The sequence below is a fragment of the Nerophis ophidion genome, linkage group LG07 (assembly GCF_033978795.1).
Source record: "Nerophis ophidion isolate RoL-2023_Sa linkage group LG07, RoL_Noph_v1.0, whole genome shotgun sequence".
NCBI classification, from domain to species: domain Eukaryota; kingdom Metazoa; phylum Chordata; class Actinopteri; order Syngnathiformes; family Syngnathidae; genus Nerophis; species Nerophis ophidion.
The window spans coordinates 19,902,128-19,923,727 of record NC_084617.1 but is presented as its reverse complement, the minus strand read 5'-3'; the positions used below and the strand labels follow the sequence as shown (position 1 = coordinate 19,923,727).

At 41.7% G+C, this 21,600-nt stretch overlaps 2 protein-coding genes and 1 long non-coding RNA gene across 5 annotated transcripts in view; 1 reads left to right on the top strand and 2 right to left on the bottom strand.

Annotated features, from left to right (window-relative positions):
* Nucleotides 1–9,942, top strand: part of LOC133556001 (transmembrane protein 265-like) — a 17,684-nt gene extending 7,742 nt beyond the window's left edge. The window contains exon 3 of the mRNA XM_061905556.1: nucleotides 1,931–9,942. Within this exon, the coding sequence (XP_061761540.1) occupies nucleotides 1,931–2,083 (153 nt within the window). The 3' untranslated portion in view covers nucleotides 2,084–9,942. The remainder of the gene's footprint in view (nucleotides 1–1,930) is intronic.
* On the bottom strand, nucleotides 2,119–21,600 carry prr14 (proline rich 14). 3 transcript variants are annotated; one of them, XM_061905553.1, is made up of 10 exons: nucleotides 21,445–21,585; nucleotides 20,756–20,935; nucleotides 15,204–15,339; nucleotides 15,079–15,132; nucleotides 12,594–12,634; nucleotides 10,435–12,522; nucleotides 10,233–10,359; nucleotides 6,081–6,190; nucleotides 5,892–5,960; nucleotides 2,119–2,943 (listed from the first exon to the last, which is right to left on the bottom strand). In XM_061905553.1, exons 2-10 carry the CDS (start codon nucleotides 20,896–20,898, stop codon nucleotides 2,640–2,642), a joined length of 3,072 nt encoding a protein of 1,023 aa, XP_061761537.1. In that variant the 5' UTR covers nucleotides 20,899–20,935; nucleotides 21,445–21,585; the 3' UTR covers nucleotides 2,119–2,639. The 3 variants fall into 3 exon arrangements, with proteins under 3 accessions (XP_061761537.1, XP_061761539.1, XP_061761538.1); XM_061905555.1 differs by lacking the exon at nucleotides 20,756–20,935 and having other exon boundaries at nucleotides 15,182–15,339; nucleotides 21,445–21,600; XM_061905554.1 differs by lacking the exon at nucleotides 21,445–21,585 and having other exon boundaries at nucleotides 15,182–15,339; nucleotides 20,756–20,904.
* LOC133555658 (uncharacterized) lies at nucleotides 18,036–19,722 on the bottom strand. The gene is made up of 2 exons (XR_009807355.1): nucleotides 18,400–19,722; nucleotides 18,036–18,270 (listed from the first exon to the last, which is right to left on the bottom strand). It is a non-coding gene; the product is annotated as an uncharacterized LOC133555658 (long non-coding RNA).

The window sequence follows — 21,600 nt, the reverse complement described above, 5'->3', positions numbered from 1 at the left end:
TAAGCGATTAGCACGGTAGTTGTCAGCCAGCAATGAGTGCACCAATAGTTAGCCAAACAGAGCACTAATTTGCAGCTAGCAATATAACGCGCCAGCTGTCAGTGAGTAATGCACCGGTTGTCAACTAGCGATTAGCACAGTCGTTGTCAGTTAGTGATTAGCATGGTAGTTGTCAACCAGCGATAAGCACGGTCATTGTCAGCCAGCGGTAAGTGCACCAATAGTTAGCTAACAGTAGAGCACCAATTTGCAGCTAGCAATATAACGCGCCAGCTGTCAGTGAGTAATGCACCAGTTGTCAACTAGCGATTAGCATAGTAGTTGTCTGCTAGCGATTAGCACAATAGTTGTCAACCAGCGATGAGTACACCAATAGATAGCCAAAATTAGAGCATTAATTTGCAGCTAGCAATATAACGCGCCAGCTGTCAGTGAGTAATGCACCAGTTGTCAACTAGCGATTAGCACATTAGTGGTCAGCTAGCGATTAGCACAGTCATTGTCAACCAGCGATTAGCACAGTAGTTGTCAGCCAGCGATGAGTACACAGATAGCCAACATTAGAGCACTAATTTGCAGCTAGCAATAAAACGCATCAGCTGTCAGTGAGTAATGCACCAGTTGTCAACTAGCGATTAACACTGTAGTTGTCAACCAGCGATTAGCACGGTAGTTGTTAGCCAGCGATAAGTACACCAATAGATAGCCAACATTAGAGCATTAATTTGCAGCTAGCAATATAACACGCCAGCTGTCAGTCAGTATAGCACCAGTTGTCAACTAGCGATTAGCACGGTAGTTGTTAGCCAGCGATAAGTACACCAAGATAGCCAACATTAGAGCATTAATTTGCAGCTAGCAATATAACACGCCAGCTGTCAGTGAGTAATGCACCAGTTGTCAACTAGCGATTAGCAGCCAAGGATGAGTGCACCAATAGTTAGCCAACATTAGAAAACACATTTTCAGCAAGCATAGGTAGCATGCTAGCTGTCAGTGAGTAATGCACCAGTCAGCTAGCGATAAACAGCCAGCTAGCTATTAGTGACACTATACTGAATAACTTTAATATCTTAGTATCCCACAATGCCAAGGACCAGTCTAATGTAAATGTTGTACACGATACACTATATTGCCAAGAGTATTTGGCCACCTGCCTGGACTCACATATGAACTTGAAGTGCCCTCCCATTCCTAACACATAGGGTGCAATATGATGTCGGTCCACCTTTTGCAGCTATTACAGCTTCAACTCTTCTGGGGTGGCTGTCCACAAGGTTGCGGAGTGTTTTTGAAGGAATTTTCCACCATTCTTCCGAAAGCGCACGGGATAGGTCACACGCTGATATTGGTCGAGAAGGCCTGGCTCTCAGTCTCTGTTCTAATTCATCCCAAAGGTGTTCTATCGGGTTCAGGTCAGGACTCTGTGCAGGCCAGTCAAGTTCATCCACACCAGACTCTGTCATCCATGTCTTTATGGACCTTGCTTTGTGCACTGGTGCACAGTCATGTTGGAAGAGGAAGGGGCCCGCTCCAAACTGTTCCCACAAGGTTGGGAGCATGGAATTTTCCAAAACGTTTTGGTATCATTCAAAGTTCCTTTCACTGGAACTAAGGGGCCAAGCCCAACTCCTGGAAAAACAACCCCAGACCATAATTCCTCCAAATGATTAGGACACCTGATTCTAATCATTTGGATGGGTGGCCAAATACTTTTGGTAATATAGTGTATAAAGGCAGGGGTCTCTGCTTCACCAGTCTAGGGGTTCTTGGCCTGGAAATGGTTGTAGACCCTGACCTCAATATTAATAGTTATGATTATTTTGAAGACTATATATCAACATTTTAGCTGGATGATAAGTGTTTTTCATTGATTGCCATGACAACCAAACGACAAAAAAGGTGTTTACTTCACCTCTCCCCGCAACAGGCCGAGTGGGAACCCAACGAGGAGACGTCCAGGAAGTTTTCGCGGCGAGCCAGAAAGTTTGCCATCATCTCCATCGTGACGTGGTTGGCCATCCTGGCCTTGGCGCCGCTCCTGATGGCGCTCATCTCCTACTTGGTCACGCTGCAAGACTGAGATGGACGTCACGGGAAAAGACTTGTACAAACATGTTTATAGGCCGATATTTATTTATTGTCCACCATGACGACGCTCGGTATAAAACTACAAGCTGACGACAACTACTTCATAACAATTCCACAATACTGGAGGCAGTAGAAAAGCCAATAAATTAGTCGACATGGCAGTAACGTAATTATTGCATTCTTACTTTATTAATAACTGCCTCTATGTGTTGTGCTTTTATGGAAAAAAACGATTTTCATAACAAATTCTTAAAAATATTTGTGGGAGTCACTTGAAGCACGGTAACAAAACAAACACGCCCACAAGTTCAATGTTTACAGTTAAGGCCGCCTTGTTCGCACCCTGGTCGCTTAGCAACAGCACAACAACAGTGGCGCGTCGCAACTAGCGTGTAGCGTAATAAATAAGAGCTGCCAGTATACTACAGAGGTAACCATGACGACCACACTGACAGGAAGAGCGCAGGAGTAAAATAAAACCCAACACTCCAGAAGGCTTCCAGTGCTGCGATGCGTTCAGGGAACATTAGGGGGAGGGGTCAAACAGGTCAACAGTCCACCTGGTCGTGGATCAGCCACAAGTTGAGCTGGTCCAGCTTGGCGCAGAGAAGCGTGTCGGGGTCCGGCGCCTGGAGGGCGGCGGCGGCGTCGTCTTTGGCGAAGCCGCCTCGCCTGGTGCGTGAGGACGCCGCGGCGCCGCCCGGCTTGCCTACGCCCACCGGCGGCTTCTTTGGCTTCCTGGCCTCACCTACTTCCAGGAACTCCAAGAAGCGCTTGAAGCGTCGCTGGCCGAAGCAGGACTCGGAGCCGTTGCGGCGACTGAGCGGAACCTCGAAGATTGTCTCCAGCCGGCTAAAGAAGAGACAAAAATGGACTTTAATGGAATGGAAACACTGAAAACTGGAGTTGTCCGATAATGGCTTTTTTGCCCGTATCCGATATTATCCAACTCTTAATTACCCATTCCGATATATACAGTCGTGGAATTAACACAATATTATGCCTAATTTTTTTGTGATGCCCCGCTGGATGCATTAAACAACGTAACAAGGTTTTCCAAAATAAATCAACTCAAGTTATGGAAAAAAATGCCATCATGACACTGCCATATTTATTATTGAAGTCACAAAGTGCATTATTTTTTTTAACATGCCTCAAAACAGCAGCTTGGAATAAGGGACATGCTCTCCCTGAGAGAGCATGGGGAGGTAGAGGTGGGCGGAGTTGGTGGTGGCGGGGGGTGTATATCATAGCGTTCCGGAAGAGTTAGTGCTGCAAGGGGTTCTGGGTACTTGTTATGTTGTGTTTATGTTGTGTTACAGTGCGGATGTTTTCCCAAAATGTGTTTGTCATTCTCGTTTGGTGTGGGTTCACAGTCTGGCGAATATTTGTAACAGTGTTAAAGTTGTTTATACAGCAACCCTCAGTGTGAGCTGTATGGCTGTTGACCAAGTATGCAACCTCATTTACTTGTGTGTGTGAAAAGCCGTAGATATTATATGATTGGGACGGCACGCAAAGGCAGTGCCTTTAAGGTTTATTGGCGCTCTGTACCGCATTTTTCGGAGTATAAGTTGCGCCTGCCAAAAATGCATAATAAAGAAGGGGGAAAACATATATAAGTCGCACTGGAGTATGAGTCGCATTTTGGGGGGAAATTTATTTGATAAAATCCAACACCAAGAATAAATATTTGAAAGGCAATTTAAAATAAATAAAGAATAGTGAACAACAGGCTGAATAAGTGTACGTTATATGACGCATAAATAACCAACTGAGAAGGTGCCTGGTATTTTAACGTAACTTATTATGGTAAGAGTCATTCAAATAACTATAACATATAGAACATGCTATACGTTTACCAAACAATCTGTCACTCCTAATTGCTAAATCCCATGAAATCTTATACATCTAGTCTCTTACGTGAATGAGCTAAATAATATCATTTGATATTTTACGGTAATGTGTTAATAATTTCACACATAAGTCGCACCCCTGGCCAAACTATGAAAAAAAACTGCGACTTATAGTCCGAAAAATACTGTACTTCTCTCTATTTCTGTGTACACAGCGGCGTCTTAAAAAGTCATAAATTTTACTTTTTGAAACCGATAATTTCCAATTTTACATTTTAAAGCATTTATCAGCCGATAATATCAAAAGTCCGATATTATCGGGCATCTGTAATCAAAACAGTTTCTTCAACATTCACTCCAATATCAGCATAAAAAATGGATGATATTGACTCGCATCTAAAATGTCCTGCAGCCTGTTTCTTGAGCAAAGTTAACATCTAAATGTCCTCCAATAATCTCACAATTTCTTCGATTAAAGTCAAGTCATTTACCATAAGCTAAACATGCTACTAGCAGCTACACAATAGCTAAGCACACAAGCTAAACCAGGCCAAGTTTTTTCACTGAGGGCCACAAAGTGACAAATCAAATGGATGCAGGGGACAATTTGCTTCAAAACCAGTACAAAGCTTAAAGTTAAAGTACCAATGATTGTCACACACACACACTAGGTGTGGTGAAACTTGTCCTCTGCATTTGACCCATCCCCTTTTTCACTCCTTGGGAGGTGAGAGGAGCAGTAGGCAGCAGCGGTGCCACGCCCGGGAATTATTTTTGGTGATGCAATTTCTGTAAGACATTTTGTGTGAATGCTGAAGAGCCAACGCCGAATTGGAATGCTAACAGTTAGCACGCTGGTCAAATAGCGTAAAGTAACAAGAAATACCAGCAAGATGGGCAAAAAAAAAATCTAGCAGGCTTACCGCTAGCAATAACATAATACCAAAATATATGACGCTGTAGCGTATATCTGCTAAATTAGCTAAAAAATATTGCATGCTAAAATGCTAAGTTTCTCGTGCGTCAAGTACCAAAATATACTATTTTAGGGGTGGTTAAAATGCTAAAGTTAGCATGAAACAAGTATTAAACTAAAACTGCGGTGTATACCTACAAAAATATCTAAAAAAAAGATAGCATACTAACAGATATTATTCGTCAAGTAACAAAATATTTGACGTTGATTTGTATACCTGTAAAATTTGCAAAAAAGCTAATATTGACACACACACACACACACACACACACACACACACACACACACACACACACACACACACACACACACACACACACACAAAATAGTTTGTAAATGGAGGATCAAATAATTATAGTTGCATCTTACTTAGAGTCTCCCAATGCAGAAGTGCATTAGAAATAAGTATCCAGTAACAAACGTGTCCGCATCACTCAACCGACTGCGTCCTCATTTTAACTTAATTAAAAGTCATTAAAAAACAATTACTACTCCACTTCAACCTTAAAGACAGCATAAGTCCATTCCAGACGGTTAATAATAATAATAATAAATAGGTTAAAGTTTTTCTTACCTACAATTATTCTCTGTTTGACTCAATTGAAAGCTTTTCTAACATTTTTCGCTACAAAACAAAAGTATGAATGACTCCTGATGATATCTGATCAATATCAGTATCAGCCAATACTCAACGCCCCAATACCGGCATTGTATTGGAATGGAAAAAGTTGTACTGGGGCACCCTTATTGACCAGAAATGTGTAGTAATATACCCATAGTGTAGTCAGCATCCATTTTCAAGATGCATACATTTTTTTATTGCCCTCAGTAAATTTTTAAATTAGAATAGGTGCATTAATATTAAACTATAATAGTTATTACACTAATTTGCTTTGTCGGCTTGAGCATATACTCTTGAGTTTATGTATGCTGGCATGGCTGCTAAACACGAACGTAACTGAGCTCACCTTTCAGGAGGTTTGCAGAAGTTCTTGTTGGTGTAAATTTCCTCCAAACTAAACTGCTTTTTCTTAATCCTGGTGTGGTAGCAAAAATAAAAGGCAGACAATAAGAAAAGAACGCCGTAGGGTCTGATGATGATGATGATGATTGGGAAAACATGGACAAGATGGCCGCATGAACGCGGGCTTACACACCTGACAGGTTTCGGGAGGCCCATTGGTGTCAGGTTGTTCTGAGGTTTGGGCAGCGCCTTGCGAATTCGAATGCACGACACCTTTCCCCGCTCCTCGTGCTTTTGCCCCACCTGCAAAGAGGAGATTTAGCGCTCTGACCAAGATGGCGACAACGACATTGGTGTATCCCGGATGCCAATCTATTAGTGGTGGCCACACAAACACTTCATAATGCACCTGCTCTGCCAGAGAATAGGAACATTTAGCAGCGGGGATTAATAGTGTTGCAGACTTAGCAACTTTGTTGCGACACAAGCTGGCACCTCCATTTTGTGCCATAAAAAGAACGACTTAAAGAAGTGACATAAAAAATGTTAGTTTTTTCCCCAAATGCCAATCAAGCAAAGTCTTGCAAAGTTTATGTCGACATAACCACAGAGTGGAAATCAAAACTACACATTTACTTGTAATTGTGGCCATTGTTTGTATTGTATCAGTGCATATTTAAAATGTAATTCTTGTTTGTTATATCATACGCAGTGCATTTGTAAACTTTTCACAGTGCTTCACTTTTTCCACATGTATGTTACAGCCTTATTCCAAAATGCAATCAATTAATTTTTGTCCTCAAAATTCTACACACAATACCCCATAATGGCAATGTGAAACGTTTTGTTTTTAAATTTTGCAAATGTATCAAAAATTATAAACAAAAACAAAATGCCATGCACATACAGTACAGGCCAAAAGTTTGGACACACCTTCTTGCTCAAAGTGTTGAATGAGCTTCAAGAGGTAGTCACCAGAAATGGTTTTCACTTCACATGTGTGCTTGAAGCTCATCATGAGAATGCTGAGAGTGTGCAAAGCAGTAATCAGAGCAAATGGTGGCTATTTTGAAGAAACTGGAATATAAAACATGTTTTCAGTTATTTCACCTTTTTTGTTAAGTACATAACTACACATGTGTTCATTCATAAATGTGATGCCTTCAGTGACAATCTACAATGTAAATAGTCATGAAAATAAAGAAAATGCATTGAATGAGGAGAAGGTGTGTCCAAACATTTGGCCTGTACTGTAAGTATTCAGAGCATTGGCTCAATTGCTTGGATTGACATGACATCACCTCCAGCTCATTAAACATGTATGGTGGTCAAGCCAGCTGTTCTCAATGGGTACTAGAGCCAATTAGCCTAAAAAATAAAGCCCCATTCTTGCGTTTTTTTCAGCCGTACAAACCGTTTAAATAGCGAAAAGGATTAACAAGAGTTTCTCGAGAGGTCATCAAGAAGGGTGGAAAGAGTGCAAGATTATACAAAAAACGACAAGTAAAAAGAACGCACAAGATTGCAGTGACCACTTCTTTAAAGGTTTGTTTGATATATTTTTAATATACTTTACTCTTTATATACTGTATTCCCCATTGAAGTATTATCTTTATATTGTTTTTATTTACTTTTTTAACGAACAGAAGCCAGAAAGTCAAGGTCAATGATACTTTGTCAGGAAAGGTACTTCTACATTTCCCCTCTTGTTTATTTTGTACCCAAATGTCAGAGTATATATATAACAGGACAAAAATCAAATATGGTGATGATTCAGTAATTGTTAACTTGTTGAGAGGATGTATGCCGTCACGGGTGTCAGATGTTGGGTGCTATATTGTCAGTTTTTAAAATCTTTTTAACCTGTGTGAGGATTATTATTACATTTTCATCCAAACGAGAAGATATAAACATCCCATCAGTTGGCATCCCAGTGAGAGCCGACATTGTACAGTAAGTGATTGTTTTATTACGTTTCTAGCACTTAGCATTACTGCTACTGCTACTTATTGGATCTACTTATCCCTCAGCTTCTAAAACCTGTAGCTCAACCTCCATATACCGTATTTCCTTGAATTGCCGCAGGGCATATAGTATGTGCCTGCCCTGAATTACTGCCGGGTCAAACTCGCTTCGCAAAATAATTAGCGCATGCTTAGTATTACCGCCTGGTCAGACTAGTGACGTCACGAGTGACATTTCCCCTGTCATTATTTTCAAAATGGAGGAGGCTGATTTTAATACTGGTAATTTGAAATCGCATAAAGGGAAGAAGCTTAAGAGCTATTCAGTAGGATTTAAGGTCCAAGCTTACATCACACTCAAATTTTTACTGCATGCCTTTGGTAAGGGCCGGAAAGAGAAGAGGTTTTAAAATAATTAGCGCATGCTTACTTTTACCGCATGCCTTTGATAAGCGCAGGAGTGAGGAGCTGTTTTAAGGGAATACGGTATTCAGGCTTAAAAATATGAAATTCTGGATTATCATCTGACCCATAGTAGTCTTCTCTCATGAAGTCTGCCATAATTAGTAGTCGTCGTGGAAGGAAATAGCCAAATTGTGATTAGTCTCTGAAATGAATGCACTGCCGAATGCTTGAAATGAGCAATATACGGAAACATTACACGTGACCCCGAACGGGACAAGCAGTAGAAAATGGATGGATGGATTATGAACGTGCCTGTTACTACATAACATAGTTACTTAGAGCAAGTATATACTGTATTTTTCAAGTGTGACCAGTAGATGGCGGTCATAAATAAGAGATACGTGTGGATTGCAGGCTGACGGCTGTTTAATGAATAACGCTAACAAGAATCGGTAAGCAAGCAAGACATGTCGAACTATCTCTTGCTTTAGATATTCTGCACGACAAAACCGATGAAAACTTAGAAAAAGACTGAGGTCTACAACTTCTTTGTGTGTGGCAGGGTCAAGGACATTGGTATCAAGACTCTCTCGAATAAATATGCACCGTATTTGCTCGGGTAAGGAGGATGCATTTTATGATTTAACTTCGTATCTGCATCTTTATCAAAATATATCCATAGACCAAAGTAATGAAAGCTTAATTTATAATTGCTGCCTTTGGTAAAAGCTTAAAACTCTTTTAGTTTTTGCTAACATTGGCTTTCTTTTATTTTGACCCGCCGGGTTGGTGCTTTTCGAAAAACAACGTGTTTAAGAAATACAAATAATATCAAGATAATACTTAAATGGGAAATAATAAATGTTATAAATAAATGTTGCACTCTTCCACCCTTCTTGATTACCTTTCCAGCAACTCTGAAGAAACATTTATCCTTTTCGCAATTAAAATGGTTCGTACAGCCGAAAACAACACAAATATAGAGCATTTTTGTTTGAGAAAGTCCAAATGCTCCCTAACACCCCTTGAGAACAGACACTGGCTTGACCCCCACCAGTATTTAATGAGCTGGACAGAGACAGGGCTGCTGAGCGCCGGGACGGACAAGCTTTACAGTGTCTTGGCTGAATGAGCAGGTATCAACACCGTCCTTGGACGTATCCTTGCTCATCCATGCGGACTTGACACTGGCCGAGAGTTGGTGGGCGGCCGAGGGTGGAGTCGGCTCTCTTGGTTGCTTTGTTGGGTCTGCTCCTGTCTCTGGCCATTCAACCCCCACTCCAGCAGACGATGGCGTGGAACACCGCAGAGACCGAAACAGTGTATATGCAATTTTTTTGTTGTTGTTTTACTTTTGTGGATGTGTGTAGAAGTGTTGGTTGCGTCAGCTCTGCTCTTTTATTGTCTTTAATGACATTTGATGTACCCCTCTTACAGACATGTTTGTGTGTGCTATGGCTATGATTTTTTTCCCTTTTCCTCTACAGGGGCCCATACTTAGTCTGAATTTTTCTCCCACCCCAAACGTTTAGCTGTTTCTAACCTTTTTTGTAAGGGGCGCCGGAAGCTGGGAGACCTGTCAGTGATCGTATTCCGTCTCCCTGTAATGTTTGTCTGCTCTTGAATGGGATTGTGCTGAAAATCAAAATTTCCCCTTGGGGATTATTAAAGTATTTCTGATTCTGATGTGAGCCGGACGTGATGTCATTTTGAAACCAAACAATAAACAAAATTCCCCAAAAAGTGCAGTTCCCCTTTAAGTATATTTCAACACATATTAACATAAACAGACCTTTTTTTGTAAAATTGGACACTTTGGCTCTAAAATTTTAGGTCCACCCTGTATGTCGACGTCAACTTTGAGCGGCCACTTTGTAATAACATAATAGAGCGGAACTTGATGAGTGGGTCCATATAGACAGATTGTCGACATGAACATGTTTCATTATATAAACATGGTTATTAACTGCATCTACCTTGAGTTCAGAGTCGGACAGAAACTTTTCTTCTCTCAGCGCTGCTTCGTCAAACTCCTGACTGGAAGAGCTGGCGTCCTCCTCTTCCTCGCGCTGATGTCTCCCGTCAGACTGCAGCACATTCCCGCTGCGGAGAGACGCCACGTTTACGTCATGACACTTAATAAACCTCGTAATGTGACACATAGAAGAAGAATGGTACCTGGTGCCGGCGTCTAAGGCGCCACAGGTGCGACTCATGAGGAACGGCGAAGAAGAAGAAGGGGGCGTGTGACTTAATATGGCGGCCTCGCCCCTCCCCGAGAGAAAGGCAAGGGGGCTGGAGAGGAAACAGGAAGCCAGCAGTGTGAGGGAGGAGCTGGGGGACTGGCAGTGTGACGTCGGGCCGTCGTATGGGAAGGAGCGCCTGGACGGGTACACCTCCTTCCGCAGGCACAGGGGGGCGAGCTCCCTCTCTACCTCCATGCTGCCCACCGTGTGGCGTCGGGCCCGACGTGAGCCTTGGAGAACATGAGAAAGGGCGGAGGCGTGCGCCGGCAGCTGCAGGTGCGACCCAGGAAGTGGGGAGCAGGTCGCGGAAATGAACGAGGGGATCTCCGGGCAGGAGAAGCTGCGCAGTAGGTGGTTCCGGCTTTCTTGGGGGCTCACATACGTCGGCAGGTCCTCCGTGGTGGCCGAGCTGGTCCTGTCGGCGCGACCCAGTTTGGAACGCCGCCAGTGGTAATCCGCTCGGGGCTGCTTCCTGTTCGCCCTTCTTGCGCTGGTCCGTAACCTGGAGGCGATGGAGTTTGGATCATCTGCCTCCTGAGCGTCACAGGAACCAACATCAATGTCGAACATCTCGCTACATTCTGAGTGGGTTCTAAGGGACGGAAGATCTGACTGCCTGTTCCCTCCAAACAGCGTCATTTCAAAATAAAGTGGTTCCTGGGACATTTTAGATTTAGTCCTTTTGCTTTGGACATGACTGAACTGTTGAATCCCGCCTGAGACGGAACCTTCAGAACACTTTTTGGCTTTCTTGACGGCCCGACTACGGGGCGCGTTTGGCAAGTGCTCAGAAGATAAGCATGCGAATGCGTCGGGCTGCGACGAGATGAGCGATTTGCGTTTGCGTGCATTGGTGTTTACATTCTTGCCTTCGCTCACTCCCTGCAGCAGAACCTGTTGAGCGGGCGTGACTCCCGGGTCAGCACCAACGTCGGGTTTACATAGGTCGCCTCTCGCCTTGTGCGTTCTGCACACGGGGCCGTGCTTCATCTTCCTGTTGCCGCCGCCTTTCTGCTTGCTCTCGTTGCCGACTGGAAGCAGAGAGTCCACTGATGTGGCTTCTGAGGCACTTTGGGCCGGAGGGCCTGATGCTCCATTCAGTTCTGGCCCACCTTTTACTTTCCGCTTCACTTTCGCTGCAACATTCCGTGTCCTGGCGGCAGGCTTGAGCATTTCCTGTCCGTGTAAAGCTGCTTCTGCAAACACAACTTCCTGTGTGAGCGGTGCCTGTCCAACGAGCTCGACTTGATTTTTGGACACTGCCGGGCTTGAAGTCACCTTCATTCTTTTGATCTCAACCAGGACTTTGAAATTACTCTTGGGTTTTAGCGGTCTCTTGGACTGCACAAGACCAGAGTTGTTTGTGGCGTCCTTCTTAAGTTCCACCTGGAGTAGGCTTTTATTTTGTTGGACCTTCGCATGGTCATGATGCATGGACTCACAAGGAAATGAGGGCGGAAATATTTCAATGTTATCTTTACCTACTTTACTTTCGGTTTGCTTCTTCAGCCGGGCTTTTAGGAACCCAGTTTCTTTGAGTACCTCCTCTTCCTCCATGACGTCAGCCATCTTTACAAAGGTATCCTGTGCTGGCAGATGGTTCATTGGCGTGTTGCAGGGTGAAGGCACTTGAGTCGTGTGCTCTGGTGAGGCTGATGAGTCCACGTTAAACAATCTCCTAGAACACTGGGAGTCACTTTTTGGGTCAGGTTGATGGACCTGAGAGGACAAACTCCGCTCGGGAGCTTCTCCGTCATCCTGCTCGATCAGCGCGTGCAGAAGAGGAATGCTTTTGTCTTTGAGGAGTTTAACAGGACTCATGACTATTTCGGTGAAGGTGGCCATTTTGGACTTGAAGGACTGGAAAAAAGGGTTGACCCATCCTGCAGAAGCAGAAGCAGTCGCGTTGTGCGGATCTAGGACGGACACGGAAGAGGCAGGAGTGGCCTCCAGCCTCTCAGCCAGACGTTCTTTGTGGAACACAGTTTGGTTCTCAGCAGGGATGCTTTGCTGCTTCTCCCTGAAATGAAAGATGGAGAAGATGAGGCTCAAACCCAGCAGACAAGATGTCCAGAAGATGATCTCACTTACGTGTTTTGGCACTCTGCCGCAGCACTAAAATCACTTCCATCCTGCAAAATAAATTCAGTTATTTAAAACTATTATTGTGTCAAGTCAAGCTCATGTTGCAGTAAATTGAATGATGTGGACACGTCTGTGACTGGACATTTTCTAATCCGCTTCGGTCGTGAATAATTTGTGTCTGTAATTATGGTGCAACTATAATTATTTAAAAAGGTTTAAAGTCTCATGCTGAGTTTTTAAGTCAGTGAATAAAAATAGGTCTTGAAAAGGGTCTTAAAAATACTCAAAGAAGGGGCCTGTCTCACATGGAGATGGAGATCATTCCAGAGTTTGAAACCCGCAACAGAGAAGGCTCTGTCCCCTCTGAGCTTGCGCTTTGATTTAGTTACCTCCAGGATCAGCTGATCAGCTGACTTGAGGGTCTTATTAAATACCATAGTGAAAAAAAAGTAAAACTAAATGTTTATAAAAAGCAACAGTATCAATATTATTAATAATATCAATAAGAGTTTTTTGTTTTTAATCCCTAAAAATCAATTCATAAAGAAATGCAAAAATTATGTTTAATTTGCTTAAATGTAAAACAATTTAAAATTAAAATGTATTTATAAATAAATATACATGTTTTCAAAATATGTACATGTATAAATTAGGTTATAAGATAGATATGTATATATTTTTTCAACATACTGTATATATATGTATATACACATACATATGATTTTCATATTTGGCATAAAAAATCTTTATTTTTTTCATACATATAATTAAATGTAATAAAAAACAACAATTATTTAATAAAATTATATATATATATAAAATATAGAATGTCTTTGATAGATAGATAGATAGATAGATAGATAGATAGATAGATAGATAGATAGATAGATAGATAGATAGATAGATGGATAAAACAATTCTCGAAAATTATCTTTTTAGAATTGGAATAAATAAAAATCGAGTAGACGTTAACTGTCTAGCTTTGCAGAAGTAAACAACTGCAGGACTTTTTGTATCGTACATGATATCACACATTTTACATTTACTTGTCTCTTAGCTTATTTCGGAATAGAGCAGCAGCAATTAATCAATTAATTCAATAAGAAAAATCTTTGATTTATAGTCTGATTCTTTGATTCATCGTTTAATGAGTGTTACGAATAACAGTTGATAAAATTTGGACCATAGAGTGTCCACGACTTTAAATCTTCGGACATTTAGCCGTTTAGACAGTTCAGCTCCAACCTGCAGCCCTGTATCAGATCGATATCTGATCAAGACACTCCTAGTTTTTAGGTATGATTTTTAAAACTATTAAATCGATTTACCCAAAAGCTGAGCTGGTTTTTGTTTTCCATTACTGCGCCCAAAATGAACTGAACAGTGAGCGCAAAACCCAAGGTATGTAACAAACCATCATTATAGTGAACCTTACAGTACAGTCCTAATTTCCATGATTTATTTACTTACAATCTTGAATAAAATAATGTTAGGTATTGGCAAAGAGTAAATAAATAAAACATTAAAAAAAACATTACAATTGAAATTACAAAAAATAAAATAAAAATTAACCATTCCATTGTGCTATGTTTGTTCCGTAAAAATGTTGTTTATGCCGTAACGGTTTTTAAGTCATTCTAAAATACATTTTCTTACTCGTGACTTCATCCAGCCCCCGCAATCCCACACCTTCATTTGTGCTATATTTTTTTTCGGCCTACTGTTATAGTTTTTATGTTAACGTTTTATTATTCATAACCAGCCCACCCAACATGTCAAAATCTCCCCAAACCTGTCTAAAACCTTTGTATTGCAAACATTTTTTTCAAAGTGTTACGTTTTTTAAATGGAATATGTTTGGGAAGATTTTGACAAAATGCGGGGACTGGCTATGAATAATAACATGTTAGTAACATAAAAACTATAATTACATAAAAACTATACCGGTAATAAACAAAAAATGGGACAAGTTTGGGGAGATTTTGTTGTCATCAGTCAGGAAATGTATTTTACACTGAATAAAAACCATAACTGCACAAAATAAAATGTTTACGGCACAAAAATAGCACAAATGAACAGCAGTGTTGAGGGGCCAACTTCATACAGGATTTTCTGCAATGAATGAAACTTTCGGACAGCTTTGAGTTGCTGTATAAGAAATGCCAAACACCTCCAAGGCATTCAAACTAACATTTTTAAGAATTTTTAGCGCGCCTGGAAAGGCGAGATAAGCGATGCAAACAGCGTCATTGAGTAAAAGCGGCGATCCTTGTGCTAGCGGGTCAATCCTGAAACATCTCAGGGGCTCGTCCGTGTCGGATGCGGCAGACCATGAAGGAGGATTAAGCGCCACCCAATTAACCCCTCGCCATGTTGACACACATGGTTCCGTGGGCACAGCTGCTCCGCTCGGGGATCAAACGGCGGCACATTTAAGACGTGGCGGCGTGCAGATGGCAGAGGACGGGAAACAAAAGACAAACAAACTGACCTGCTTCTCATGTGGACACGTGCTGTCGACCCTGGGCTGCTTCGACACTTGCACCTTAAACAAACACAGGACATCAACAACGACCACACACACACACACACACAGTTGCGAAGAAGTAGGCGCACCATGGTCCTACTGTCTCCCTGTCTCTTGAAAGAGGACGGCTTCTGCGTGGACGGAGTGTCTTCAGCGTGGGAGGTCTGAGGATAGATCCCTTGAATGCGGCCACTCCTCCTGTGACTGGATGTCCCGACATTTACTCTGCAAAGCAGCAGAGATGAAGCCCACACGTAGCAGAAGCGTTATTACTGGAACTACAATTTGGCCGCATTCACTTGTCTTGTCACTTGTCAGTGTGTGTGAAAACAGAACAACAGTGCAAAAGCAGAAAAAACTGAACAAAATATAGACTCACTGAAACTAATCGGGGAATTGTATTTATCAGATGATTACCTGCCAGCAATTTGCAAGCTTCAGGTTTCATTTGAAAAACTTTAAACTCGCCAACTTGTAAGGCTGTCAATCTTTGGGCACCACAGAATTCCATTTGATTATTGAGGGTAACAATCTGATTCAGAATAGATTGTCGATTCAAAATCAATACTTTTTTAATAACATTGTGTGCCAGATCTATTAATAAAAACATTAATCCATACAATAGATAAACAGTTCCGATACATTTCTACATTACTTAAAAGAAAACTGCTTTTCTACCCAAACATTTAAGCAGCTGGACAGGACGAATGCTGGGAATAAAAAAATATATATATCAGAATTAGAAGTACCTTATTAATATATTATATATATCATGCTTCTTTATCGATTAAATAAAAATCTATTAAAAAGTGCGTGTGCATATTTTTTTTATATCGATAGTCATTAGACTCACACATTAATGGACAAAAAATTAACCCCTTGTCAAGGATGTATACATACATATATATATATATATATATATAACTAGCTGAGATAGGCACCAGCGCACCGCACGACCCCAAAGGGAATAAGCAAAGGTGGGTAGAGTAGCCAGAAATTGTACTCAAGTAAGAGTACAGTTACTTTAGAGATTTATTACTCAAGTAAAAGTAAGGAGTAGTCACCCAAATATTTACTTGAGTAAAAGTAAAAAGTATGTTGTGAAAAAACTACTCAAGTACCGAGTAACTGATGAGTAACCTGATTACGGCAAAAAATAATGCACAAAAACATAAAAATAGCAATGAACAAATTCAGAGCCAGGAATATCTCTTAAGCAACTAAAACAATAATATACAGTATATTAAATAATACTATATTAAAATAAAATAAAATAATGGCACATTGAGCCACAATAACTTAACAGCACCATAGCCTCAGTAGGCATTCATTGATTTGATTGATTGATTGAAACTTTTATTAGTAGATTGCACAGTACAGTACATATTCCGTACAATTGACCACTAAATGGTAACACCCCAATACATTTTTCAACGTTTATCAATTACTTAGTAAATGACCAAGTCGAGGTGATCTACCTCATATATACATATACATACACACACAACATATACATACACACACATATACATACACACACAAATCATTTATACACACACACATATCATATATATATATACACATAGATATGTGTATATATATATATATATATACACACATTTATATATACAGTATATAATTTATAATTATTTATTTTGCCGTTTTTGTTCACATGTTGAACGTGTTTTAATGAATAGACATACATGTTTATTAACATATAGATTCCTATCTTTCATGAAGACAAGAATATAAGTTGGTGTATTACCTGATTCTGATTACTTGCAATGATTGGAATCAGACGTTCACGTTTTCAAATGGAGGAGAAAAAAAGTTCCTCTTTTCTGTCTAATACCACATGAAAGTCGTTGGTTTTTGGCATCTTATTTGTCCAGCTTCCATATTCGTTTTTATACACTTTACAAGAAATACATTGGCGGCAAACTCCGTGGCTTGCTAGCTTGTTTGCGCTGGCTTTCGGAGACTCTTATTTTGTTAGCGCAGGTGCGATGGAGCGGCACTTTTATTGCGAAGACAGGAACTGTGCGATCAGTCTTTAGGCTTTTGACGGGAAGTACGGTTGAAATAAAAAGTGTCTTTTTTCCTTTACACTTTTGATTGATTGATTGATTGAAACTTTTATTAGTAGATTGCAAAGTACAGTACATAATCCATACAATTGACCACTAAATGGTAACACCCGAATAAGTTTTTTAACTTGTTTAAGTCGGGTCATGTGACCGCCTGGCTCTGTTTGATTGGTCCAACGTCACCAGTGACTGCATGTGATTGGTGAAACGCAGGCATGCGTAGATTCTACTTTGAAGCTCTGTCATTAACCAAAACAAACATTAATATATCGATTAAAAAAAAGTAGCGAGTAGCGAGCTGAATGTAGATAAATGGAACGGAGTAAAAGTAGCGTTTCTTCTCTATAAATATATTCAAGTAAAAGTAAAAGTATGTTGCATAAAAACTACTCGTAAAAGTACAATTTATACCAAAAGTTACTCAAGTAAATGTAACGGAGTAAATGTAGCGCGTTACTACCCACCTCTGGGAATAAGCGGTAGAAAATGTATATATATATACACACACACACATACATACATACAATATCAATACATCAGAAATAAAAGTACTTTATTAATATATAAATGTGTGTGTGTGTGTGTGTGTATATATTACACACACACACACACACACACACACACACACACACACACACACACACACACACACACACACACACACACACACACACACACACACACACACACCCAGCGGGGCAAAAAAGTATTTAGTCAACCACCGATTGTGCAAGTTCTCCCACTTAAAATGATGAAAGAGGTCTGTAATTTTCATCTTAGGTACACTTCAACTGTGAGAGAATGTGAAAAAAAATCCAGGAATTCACATTGTAGGAATTTTTAAGAATTTATTCGTAAATTATGGTGGAAAATAAGTATTTGGTCACTTCAAACAAAGAAGATCTCTGGCTCTCACAGACCTGTAACTTCTTCTTTAAGAAGCTCTTCTGTCCTCCACTCGTTACCTGTATTACTGGAACCTGTTTGAACTTGTTATCTGTATAAAAGACACCTGTCCACAGCCTCAAACAGTCAGACTCCAAACTCCACTATGGCCAAGACCAAAAAGCTGTCGAAAGACATCAGGAAAAGAATTGTAGACCTGCACCAGACTGGGAAGAGTGAATCTACAATAGGCAAGCAGCTTGGTGTGAAAAAATCAACTGTGGGAGGAATTATCAGAAAATGGAAGACATACAAGACCACTGATAATCTCCCTCGATCTGGGGCTCCACGCAAGATCTCATCCCGTGGGGTCAAAATTATCCTGAGAACGGTGAGCAAAAATCCCAGAACCACACGGGGGGACCTGGTGAATGACCAAAGTAACAAAGGTTACCATCAGTAACACACTACGCCGGCAGGGAATCAAATCCTGCAGTGCCAGACGTGTCCCCCTGCTTAAGCCAGTGCATGTCCAGCCCCGTCTGAAGTTTGCCAGAGAGCACATGATTGATACAGCAGAGGATTGGAAGAATGTCATGTGGTCAGATGAAACCAAAATAGAACCTTTTGGTATAAACTCAACTTGTCGTGTTTGGAGGAAGAAGAATACTTCTGTGAAGCATGGGGGTGGAAACATCATACTTTGGGGCTGTTTTTCTGCTAAGGGCACAAGACGACTGATCCGTGTTAAGGAAAGAATGAATGGGGCCATGTATCATGAGATTTTGAGCAAAAACCTCCTTCCATCAGTAAGAGCTTTGAAGATGAAACGTGGCTTGGGCTTCCAGCATGACAATGATCCCAAACACACAGCCCGGGCACCGTAAGAAGCATTTAAAAGTCCTGGAGTGGCCTAGCCAGTCTCCAGACCTCAACCCCATAGAAAATCTGTGGAGGGAGTTGAAAGTCCGTGTTGCTCGGCGACTGCCTCAAAACATCACTGCTCTCGAGAAGACCTGCATAGAGGAATAGGCCAAAATACCATCTACTGTGTGTGCAAACCTGGTAAAGACCTATAGTAATCGTTTGACCTCTGTTATTGCCAACAAAGGTTATATTACAAAGTATTGAGTTGAATTTTTGTAATTGACCAAATAATTATTTTCCACCATAATTTACAAATAAATTATTTAAAATTCATACAATGTGAATTCCTTGATTTCACATTCTGTCTCTCACAGTTTAAGTGTACCTATTAGAGATGCGCGGTTTGCGGTCTCATCCGCGGAGTCCGCGGATAAACCGCGGGTCGGGCGGTTGACATGACGAAAAAATTGATTCTAATTAGATTCGTGCGGGTGGCGGTTGAACCATCCGGAAATATTTGATAAGCATGGTTAGGTGATCGGTATCCTTTGCCATTCAAAGTGCCATTTAAGACCCGTGCCATAAAGCGAAGAAGACAATAAGAGACGCTATTATTCTCCTGAATGACTGCCGGTAGTCACCCAGTTAATAAGTATTAGGGCGTGCTATGACGCCATTGGCTTTGTCGCATATAACAACATGTATGATCTACTAACTAGTCAGTCCATCATCATGTTGTGTGTGACTTCCGCAGCAACATGCACATGACTGCAAGGCATACTGGGTGACACGGAGTACACTAATGGTTGTGATATAAACAGTTTTAACACTCTTAGTAATATGCCCCACGCTGTGAAGCCACACCAATTAAGAACGACAAACACATTTCGGGAGAACATCCTCACAGTAACACAACATAAACGCAACACAACAAATACCCATAATCCTTTGTATTCATGACACTTCCTGACTATTTTATACACCCCTAGCAGCAACCCCCCCACCCCCTGTGCGTCTGTCAGGTGGGCGGGGTTGGGGGCACGGTGGTGTAAAATATATTCGGGAAGTGTCATGAATACAAAGGATTATGGGTATTTGTTGTGTTGCGTTTATGTTGTGTTACTGTGAGGATGTTTTCCCGAAATGTTTTTGTCAATGTTGTTGGGTGTGGCTTCACAGCGTGGCGCATATTAGTAAGTGTTAAAGTTGTTTATAACACAACCATCAGTGTACGCTGTATCACCCAGTATGCCTTTCAATCTTGAACGTGTAATTGCGGGAGCTGCACACAACATGTTGCCAGACCAACAATCGGTTCGCACATGTAGTTGAAGGTGTCTAAGGCAACGGCTTCACAGCACGCCCATATTCTTATAATCAGGATGAACGCTATTGGATAGTCGCGGGAACGTTAGCGGCTCCAATTGCCATCATTACTCTGTGAAACAGGTATAAATAGCCCTGTGAGTGGTAAAAGCGGACAATCTCTGGTGTAATTCAGCGGGCGGTTGGCGGGCGGGTACGGTCCTGATAAAATGTTGGTTCGGGTGGATGACAACTTTGGAGATGCGGATGATATAATTGCCTATCCGCGCATTACTAGTACCTATGATGAAAATTACAGACCTCTGTCATCATTTTAAGTGGGACAACTTGCACAATCGGTGGCTGACTAAATACTTTTTTGCCCCACTGTATATTGTGACATGGCCTAAAAATATCGAGATAATAATAAAAGGCCATATCGCTCAGCCCTAATGTGAGTGTGAAGAAAGGCGGGGTAGGCGTGAGGACAACTATACCTGGGAGTGATGGAGGGAAGGGTGAGGAGCGGCAGTGGAGGTTGACTGTGGGGGGGTGCACGAGAGTAAGGGTTTGGGGGCATGGCATCCTCATCCATTGGAAAAAGCATGTGGGGGAGTGAGTCAGAAGGGTAAGTCAACATGGCCCTGCTCGCCCTCTCCCGCGCCTCGTCTCCTGCTCTGCAAACAACACAAACATGCCGCCATCACTGCTGGAACACGTGACGTCACTCCCATAGTCCCCCCCCCCCCCCCTGCAAACGCCACTGTGTCCATTACGTCACGTCAATAAGTCCTACCGCGTTACGGTGCTGTCAGCACGTGCTCGTGTCATGCGTGAGCTCGTGCGCGGGCTTCACGGGAGGCGCTGAGGCACAAGGACGTGGCGCGGCGGTCAGAGAACAACGTCGTCTATTTGCTGGAACGGTGTCAAACTTTGACGCGTGAGCTAACCTCTGACGTCTTTCGTGACTTTGTCCTCACGTTCAACGTGGACGAGCGTACACGTAAAATGTATTATTTACTTAATGACTGAATATGTCACATGTAATCTCCTCAAGTATGAAACGCTGCGCCAGAGAATAGCCGTATCCGGGAGCGGTCGGGGTGCATAGTGTTCACCAAGAAGCTCATATCAACTTTAGCTTTACGCCAATTGAGGGACTGAATAACGTTTAAAGAAATCTTACCAGAAATGTGAAGCTGGACCATGGGATAATGGTCCGTCCTCCACGTAAACAAGACGAGCCGGACGGCGCCCAACAGCGACCACAGATGGTATCCGAGTTTTACAAATCCAACGAAGACGCGGGGACCAACCAATCAAAGTTGAGCTTATAAAACGG

Excerpts from the sequence above, each read along its gene's own strand:
- prr14 (XM_061905553.1), bottom strand. The coding sequence starts at position 20,898 with ATGTTGACTTACCCTTCTGACTCACTCCCCCACATGCTTTTTCCAATG. Across the intron at positions 15,133-15,203 it reads AGGGAGACAGTAGGACCATG|GTGCAAGTGTCGAAGCAGCC; the intron begins GTGCGCCTACTT and ends TGTTTGTTTAAG. Across the intron at positions 5,961-6,080 it reads GGCCTCCCGAAACCTGTCAG|GATTAAGAAAAAGCAGTTTA; the intron begins GTGTGTAAGCCC and ends CTACCACACCAG.